Source organism: Petaurus breviceps, unplaced genomic scaffold (genome assembly GCF_028583685.1).
Source record: "Petaurus breviceps papuanus isolate PSGF00001 unplaced genomic scaffold, PetGlider_PUasm1.0 91133, whole genome shotgun sequence".
NCBI lineage: Eukaryota > Metazoa > Chordata > Mammalia > Diprotodontia > Petauridae > Petaurus > Petaurus breviceps.
Genome location: NW_027187419.1, coordinates 4,580,459 through 4,589,058, shown reverse-complemented (window position 1 = coordinate 4,589,058; position 8,600 = coordinate 4,580,459). Strand labels below are relative to the sequence as shown.

General features: G+C 40.9%; 1 protein-coding gene across 1 annotated transcript in view; it reads left to right on the top strand.

Moving 5' to 3' along the window:
• The first annotated feature begins 7,940 nt into the window (after positions 1 to 7,940).
• Positions 7,941 to 8,600, top strand: part of LOC138154723 (nicotinamide N-methyltransferase-like) — a 7,400-nt gene continuing 6,740 nt past the window's right edge. Inside the window, exon 1 of the mRNA XM_069079695.1 lies at positions 7,941 to 8,246. Coding sequence (XP_068935796.1) covers positions 8,090 to 8,246 — 157 coding nt within the window. The 5' untranslated portion in view covers positions 7,941 to 8,089. The remainder of the gene's footprint in view (positions 8,247 to 8,600) is intronic.

Below are 8,600 nucleotides of genomic sequence, written 5' to 3'. Positions count from 1 at the left end.
CTAGACAGTATGCATGGTGCTTGGGATATGAAGACCAAAAAACTAAATAGTCTTTGCCCCCAAGAAGCTTCTGGGAGAGAAACATGTATACAGATATATAGATATGTGCAAATAATTTTTTTTGGGGGAGGAGTGGACCACTATCAAGTTGGGGGATCAGAGAAAACCACATGTATTAGTTGTCACTTGAGTTGAGCCTTAAAGGAAGCTAGGGATTCTGAGAGATGGAGATGAGGGGGGAGAACATCTTAGGCATGGAGGTCATCTTGTGCTCTGTCACAGAGCTGGGAGATGGAATGTGGCATATAGGCAAGAGCAAACAGGTGCATCTGGAAGGGGTGAAAATTCTAGAAATTAGACCAGTTTGATTTTTCTGCTCAAATCCTTTCTACATTCTTTTGTTCCAAAGTAAGAGTCACAGTGTCTTTCTAGCTTTTTGAACCGATCTATAAAGAAATCAGTTGTCCAGAGGGTTGTTAAGATAAATCAGAAAATCAGTGGTGATAAAGAAACCTTAACTTAAGACAAATGCCAGGAAGAAAGGGTCAGGAAATATCATGGAGTAATGCCTTCTAGGATTAGCTTGAGAGACTCATGAGGCTTATATACCCCAGCAGGAAGGCTTTGTGTCTCTACAGGCTTCATTTCTGTCAGAGAAGAAAATGTGAGAAGAGGAATGCTTACGTGCAAATAAAAATCACCTTAGAAACAGGCTATACAGAACAGTATCACAAAAAATGATTCCCTAGGCCTCCATATCTATATCTGAAGATGACTAACAAGTTACCACAAGAACTTTTGATATAAAACAAAGTAGATTAATGAAAAGGGCCTCGTATCTACTTGTAAGGTAGAGACCAGGAGAAAACAAAGGGAAAGAACACCCAGTTTCATCTTATATTTTGATTGTTGTAAAACTTTTTTCTAAAAGTGCTATAATCTTTTATATTAGTATTTAAGTTAAGTTATAAATTGATCTTTAAAAGTCTATATGGTCTGAAAATGTATTGTTTAAAATGTGTAAAGGATAACCCTGGAACTAAGTGGAATAATCTTTCCAGCTTTCTTTTTTTTCCTTTTTGGAGGGAAGGAAGGCAGGGCAATTGGGGTTAATTGACTTGCCCAAGGTCACATGGCTAGTAAATGTTAAATGTCTGAGGCCATATTTGAACTCAGGTCCTCCCAGCTTCAGGGCCGGTACTCTATTCACTACGCCACCTAGCTGCCCCTGAGGTTCAATTTTTTAAAACCATGATGACAAGCAGTTATTCTGGTCCTTGGACAACACACCTACAGGCTCATATCCTCACAGGATCCCAGCCTGTCCTTATAGGATCGCAGGAACATAGACCCACAGAGCTAGGGCTGTGAGGGACTAGAGGATGGCTAGTCTGACCATACCATTTTTTAAACGAGGTATTTCAAATCTTTCTAGCTGGAGAAAGGCTACAAGGGTCACTTCTACATCAAGATGAAGTATAGGAGGAAGACGTGAGGGCAGGAATAAGGTAATAGGAACAATACTTGGTAAAAGTCTATGTAGCCATAAGATCTCCCTTAAAACAAGGTGACCCCCTCCCCAGACATATGAGAGTGGAAGGATCAGGATGGAAACCATGTAGGGAAAATATAGGGAAGAAGGGGGAAATGTTCCAGAGGAAGAGCCTTTTGAAAGCATGAGGCAAAATAAATATACATTGAGAAATAGTCACATTAAGTAAACAAGTATTTATTGAGTAACTGCATTGTTCAGTGCAGCAGCTAGGTAGGGCAGTAGATAGAATGCTGGACCTAGAAACAGGAAGACTTCTCTTCCTGAGCTCAAATCTGGCCTCAGACACTTATTAGCTGTGTGACGCTGGGCAAGTCACTTCACCCTCCTTGCCTCAGTTTCCTCATGGTGATGATCTGGCAATGGCAACCCCCTCCAGCATCTTTGCCAAGAAAACCCCAAATGGGGTCACAAAGAGTCAAGACATGACTGAAAACGAGTGAACAACAAAAATGTCCCAGGCATCATCCTAAGCACTGGAAATACAACAAAAGACAAAAACAGCCCCTGCCCTCAAGGAGTCTGGGAGTTTGAAATACTTCTTTGGTTCACTTGATTTGGAATCTCACTGATGTGAGGACTCCTCCAAGAGATGCCTACCGCCATTATCCACACCCTCACACGGTGGACCTCCTGTCTACGTCTTCCTAATACATCAGGAGCCTTCTTCTAGCTCCCTTGATATGGATACAAATGAAGCCATGGGCTCTCCATCAGCTGTCCCTCCCTCTCACCGTATGGCCAGCCCACCTTCTTTCCTACTCATCGCTTTCTCTTTGTTGCTCCTTTTCTCCATTGCAGCAGAATGTGATTCACATCTGTAAAATGCTGCAGCCCATTTAGGCCTGCCATGCACATCTCCATTGCTCCTTGGGGGATGGGCAATTTTGACTCCTTAAAAAGATTGGAATATTCCTTAATTCACTACCACATAGCACCATCCAAAGACTATTGTTAAAAAAAAATGGGCCCCTGTTTCAGAGAGAAGCTTGGGGAATCGTTAAAAGCGCTACACAATTTTCCAGAGGTGATCCAGTCCTCTTTTCTCTGTCTGTTCTACTTCCTTGTCTAACTACAGTGTCTAAGGTTATGTAACACACAAACACACGTGTATGTGCATGTACAGATATGCACATATACATATATCCTATAAACACATATTTTATGTATACACACAGACATAAGGTATCCTAAAGTCTTTGCTTAACTTCAAGCTTTAACAACTGAAAAGAGTTTTGGGACACTCTTTATACATACACATAGATAATATGTATATATAGCCTATATGTCTACACACATTTGCATGTGTTTAAATATATAAAATATATGTACTGGTCCAGTGGTATATATGTGTATACACACAACACACACATGTGTATTGCATGTATATGTGTGTATGTAGCAAGGCTGACTCCATCTCTCCCATAGGATTTTAGGGGGTACCTCTGAGAGTCTGTTCTAAAAGCTATTGAGCCCTCATCCCAAGTATATTCCCCCTACACATACACAATTATTAGTCACCAGTCCTATATAGTCAATGTGACTGGTCACCAGTTCCATATAACAAATTGATATCAATTAGCTTTTATAAAGGGGTTATGTATAGATATAGCAAGATATACAAGCATTCTCCCCGCCCCCCCCCCCACACACAGGGGTATTTTTTCCTTTCTACCACCTCAGTCTCTGGGGAAGAATAGGCTCATACATGGCATGATTTCATCATGGCATTGATCCCACCAGGGTCACATTCAAAAGAGGCATTGCTGTTGGATCAGTCCTCATCTCAGCTACCATTGGGCTGAGTTCAAATTGTTTTGGACTCTTGTTCCTCAGAACATCAGAGCTGGAATTGTTGCAAAACTCAGCATGGACTCAATTCCTTTGGATGAGTTGTTCTCTTGAGCTGTTAAAGTTCTCAAGGTCTAGTCATCTCCAGTCTTCTTCACCTAAAATGAAAGTATAAATACAAAGGCAAAGAGTGAAGGCCCATTATTCATGGACCACATGTTGACCTGGGACGCAAAGGATCCAGGGCTTCTCCCCTTTCAGCATTAGAGCTCCCCAGAATGCCACCAAACTGGAAGAATTGAGCCAAGAGGAGGGATAAAGTTGTCTAACACCTTTTGAACACACTCCCAGTTCCAGTTCTTACAATCATGGCTAATCATTGACTAGTAGACTAGAGTTAGTTACAGAATGTCCACTCATGTTCTTAAGTCCATGTAGGAAATACACCAGTCACGTACTCCATGTGTATTCCTAACAGCTCCTAACAAGGTTAGACAGTTCCCTCATTATATTTTCCATGAGCTTTCAGAGTCACACTGTCTCAAGGTGAGAGAGAGAGAGAGAGAGCCAGTCCCCCAAGTACACAAACGTATATGTATGTCTGTGTATGTACACAATACGTATGTGTATACATACACACACACACACACACACACACACATATATATATATATATACTTATATACATTCACACACATAAATGCTAACTCTTTGGACTAACTCTATAGGCTTTATATATAACTACATATCACAGGAACATAAGATGATATATTTGAAGCTAGAAGCACTGCTGGTGGTTATCTAAGAGCTTGGTATCTCTACTCCAATGTGAGCAGCTTGAGCCCCAATTCCAGGTATGTTCTCTTCCACACACATACACAGTCCCCTATTTTACAGATGAGGACATTGAGGCTCAGGCAATAAAGATTCAAACCAAGGACTCTGCCTCCAAAAGTATTGTTTCTACAGTATTACACTACTTTTCTATCCTATGACATCACAGCATAGCATGGTCTGGAAAAGAGGAATGCCTCATTTAATTTTCTCTTTCCTTTGTACATAGTTAGGTGGTACTCTTCTGAGTGACTTTGGACATCTTTTAGGAGACCCTGAAAAGTTCCCTGGCTTGATTAAATCATCATAAAGACATCCCCCATTGATAGGGAATCCTGCTTCCATCTGGGCACTGAATCATGTGTGATCTTTGATAATCTTTGGTAAGCTAGGTGGCACAGTGGATAAAATAACAGGTTTGGACTTAGGAAGACTCATCTTTATGAGTTCAAATCTGGCCTCACATATTTACTAGCTGTGTGACCTTGGGCAAGACACTTAACCTTGTTTGCCTCAGTTTCCTCATCTGTAAAATGAGCTGGAGAAGAAAATGGCAAACCACTCAAGTATCTTTGCCAAGAAAACCCCAAATGGGTCATGAAGAGTCAGATGCAATTGGAACAACTGAACAATAACAACAACATTTAAAATGCTGCACAGACCTTAAATGTCATGTAAATGCTATCTCTTATTGTCTTAAAGCACTGAAGATACCTTGTTCAAGATACATTTTGTAGAATGTAAAAGCTAGCTATCATTATTATTATTATTATTTTAACATATTCATGGGCAATGCCTTGTTGGAGGTACATTTTGAAGAATCAAGTGTATTTTTAATAATCAATAAATATAGTGGGAACCTGTATTTTCTGCACCTTTAAGTCAGTTGTGTGGATATAAAAATGAGGTCCACTGTCAAATGGTGTTGATGAAAGCGTGTCTCTAATCTTCTCATCAAGAATTCCCTCAATATGTACATAAATTATTCTCACAGATATTTTATAAAGATGAGAACTTAGGCATTTGGGTTTGTAGTTAGGGATGGTTTCTCAATCACCTTTTTTTGTGGTAGGCAGCCACAATTTTTCCAAATTGTTTCATTTACTTTTCCTCTTTGTGCTTTTCCTGCCAGAATTATTTTGCATTATTTTGTATGGGTTCTTCATATTCTTCTGTATGTATATGTTCTTTTCTCCAGTCGGATGTAAGAACTTTTTGGTCTTTTTATCCTCAGTGCCTAGCATGGTGCATCAATAATCTCCAGCAGTTCTCGGGTACCTCCAGAATCCAGTAGAAAGCTCTCTATCTGACATTTCAATTTCTTTATAACTTGGTCCCTTCTGGTTAAATGAGCTATCCAGGGTCAAACAGCTAGTAATTATCAGTGGAAGGATTTGAATACAGGTTTTCCTAACCCCAAATACACTACTCTATCCACTGTGTCTCAGGCATAGACTTCAGTGATTCCTTCTGTGTCCTGATGGGGTATCAGAGAAAGACCATTGTGGGGGTGTACAAAATTCCCATAGAAAAATAAATTTACTATGAAGACTGGCAAGTTGTAACATAAAGGCATGTGGGGTCAAGAAGTAGGCACGTGCAGTCTGGCGTTGTTGTAGATGGGGCTCAGGAAATCAGCCCCAGGTCCCGTGGCAGTGGTAGCATTTACAAATATATTGTTGACCATGGAAGACCCAAATTTAGTCAAAGGAATAATAAGAAAGTTAAGCAGTGACCAGTTGTCATTTCCACACTTACCTCTCATTCCTTACTGTGGGAAACTTGAGGAAAACACAGGCAAGTCAGTTGGAGTGTCTTATAGAGGCCCCAATGAGATTTTGCATGAACTAGGTTTAAGGGGGAAAGTGTGTCATCCAGGGCAGCATGGTGGCATGGTGGACAGAGTACCAGTCCTGTGGATCAGGAAGACTCATCTTCCTGAGTTCACATCTGGCCTTAGACACTTACCAACTATGTGACCCTGGGTGAATCACTTAACTCTGCATGCCTCATTTTCCTCATCGTGAACTAGAGAAGGAAAAATGGCAAATCACTCCCTCATCTCTGCCAAGAAAACCCCAAAAGGGGTCCCAAAGAGTTGAACGTGACTGAAAAATGACTAAACAACAAATCTTAATCTGGAGTTCATAGACCTCCATGAATAAATTTCAGGTGGTCTGTAAACTTGGATGAGGGGGTAAAATTCATTTTTATTTTCATTAGCCTCAAGCTGAAGCTTAACATTTCTTTCCATTAGAAATATTTTCCAAAAAAAAAAAACATTTGGAGAAGAGGTCCATATGCTCCACTAGATTGCCAAAGTGTGCGTGCATGCTTGGGTGTGTGGGTGCGTGGGTGCATGTGTGTGTGTATGTGTGTTTGTGTTTGGAGGGGGTGTCTATGATACAAAAAAAATTAAGAACCCTTGACTTAGATTAAAATAGTACTCACTGAACACCTAACCTGTTTTCAGATTGTTCTGGGCCCTGTTGGAAACAAAGACAATGTTGAAGCCATGGTGCCCAGAAAATGTTTGAAAAATTGATGAAAGAACCAGGGGGATGGCTGCTTGATGTAATCAGTTCCATTTCAGTACAGGTCAACTGACAGAGCTATTCAGCAACCTCTGTTCTTTTCATTGATGTGAATGTGACTATGAAAATTTTAAGTTCTAGGCTTCAGTTCACATTCATTTGCTCTGTGACCTGCGGAACAGATCACCGCCATCGCCTCTCTAGGTCACCGATCCAATGTGGATGCAAATAATGTCTGTTCTTAAATCTAAGGGACTTTGTGAATACCCATGAGATAAACATGCCCCCTGAATCAGTAACATTTACCACATTATATTATCTCAAGATGCTGTTTTTTAAATGTGTCACATTTTTTGTTTCATTTCTTAGAGGGTTTTTTTTTTTTTTTAATTTGTCTTGCCTCTCCAACCAAGCTGTGAGCTTCTTTCAGGCTCCTTCAGTGCTGGGCTGTATGGTTCAAACTTTTAAATCCAGATTGGGGATTAAGAGCTAGAGGGGCCCACCCATCATCAAATCCATTCCCTCCCTCCACCTATATTTTGCAGACTGAGCAGTAACAAAGCTGAAATATGAACCAAGGTCCTTTGATGCCAGATTCAATGCTCTTTTGACTAGTTTGGAAGGCAATTCTGGAAAGATTTTATGGCAAGATGGAGTTTGAATTGCACTTTGAAAGATTGGTAGGATTTAAATTGGTTGATTGGAGCAGGGAAAGTATGCTGGGCTAAGGGAGAGTGCTGAACAGGGGGAAAAGTTGGGTAAGTGGGCTGCAGCCAGGTTATGGAAAGCCAAGAGTTAGTAGGGAGCCTTCACTAAACCTTCGAAATGGTTCCTTCCATTTCTACCCCTCTTAGGCCTCCTTTGGAACTTTTTCAGCCAGCAATCCTCAACACTACACATATTTCTGATCCCAGTTTTCCCACATTCTCTGTTCTGGAATGTTAATACAGGAAGAGGAGGAGGAATGGTGGTGGGGAATGTAGCCCGTCTCTCAGAAATCCCCACTCTTTAGGGAATTCACTAAATTCTCCATTTTTTCCATCCATACCCCTCCTTCCTCTTAGTGAATTCTGTTAGTCTCTTGACCAGGATATTTTGAAACATTAGTTCTCCCTCTCTCTCTCTCCCTCCCTCCCCTTCCTCTCCTACATCTCCCTCGTCTTCCACGTCTGCACTTCAGGGACTTTCATAACTCATTGTCAGAGTAAAAAAAAAATGAGAATGTTTTCTCCCAGTTAGTGTTTAACCAGCTCCTTATATCTAAGGTCTGACAGTACAGAGGGGCCAGGGTAACACGTGTTGGACAGCTCTTTCCTTGAAGTGTCCCTGGATCAGCCAGAGGAGAACCAGCAGAACTACGGTGCTAGAGTGAGACACAATGATGGAATCCAACTTCACTGCAAAGGATGTCTACCTGAGCCACTTCAATCCCCAAACTTACCTGGAAAAGTATTACAGCTTTGGACCCAGCCCCTCTGCAGAAAATCAGGTTCTGATGCATATCCTCAGAAGGCTTTTCATGACATTCTCTTCTGGTAAATGTTCACTCTCCTCCCTTCCCCTCATCCCCTCACCCCAGAGTAAATAGTGCTAGGGATAAGAGAATGGCTATTGATTGATGTGATCAGCTTCACTAAATGTTCTAACAATTAGGACTGTCCAAAAATAAAGTGGTCTGCTTCCGGATTTAGTGGGTTTCTCCTCACTGGAATTTATGAAGCAAAGATTGGATATTAGTTGTTCCTGTTCGTGGAAATATTTTGAAGGGGATTCTTAGAGAGGTAGGGTTCCAACTGGATGGGCTTTGTGGTCCTTTCCAACTCTGAAATTCTGTGATTTTATGATAAAGTTCAGAATCACATGGTATAGCATAGGAAATGGAAAGGATG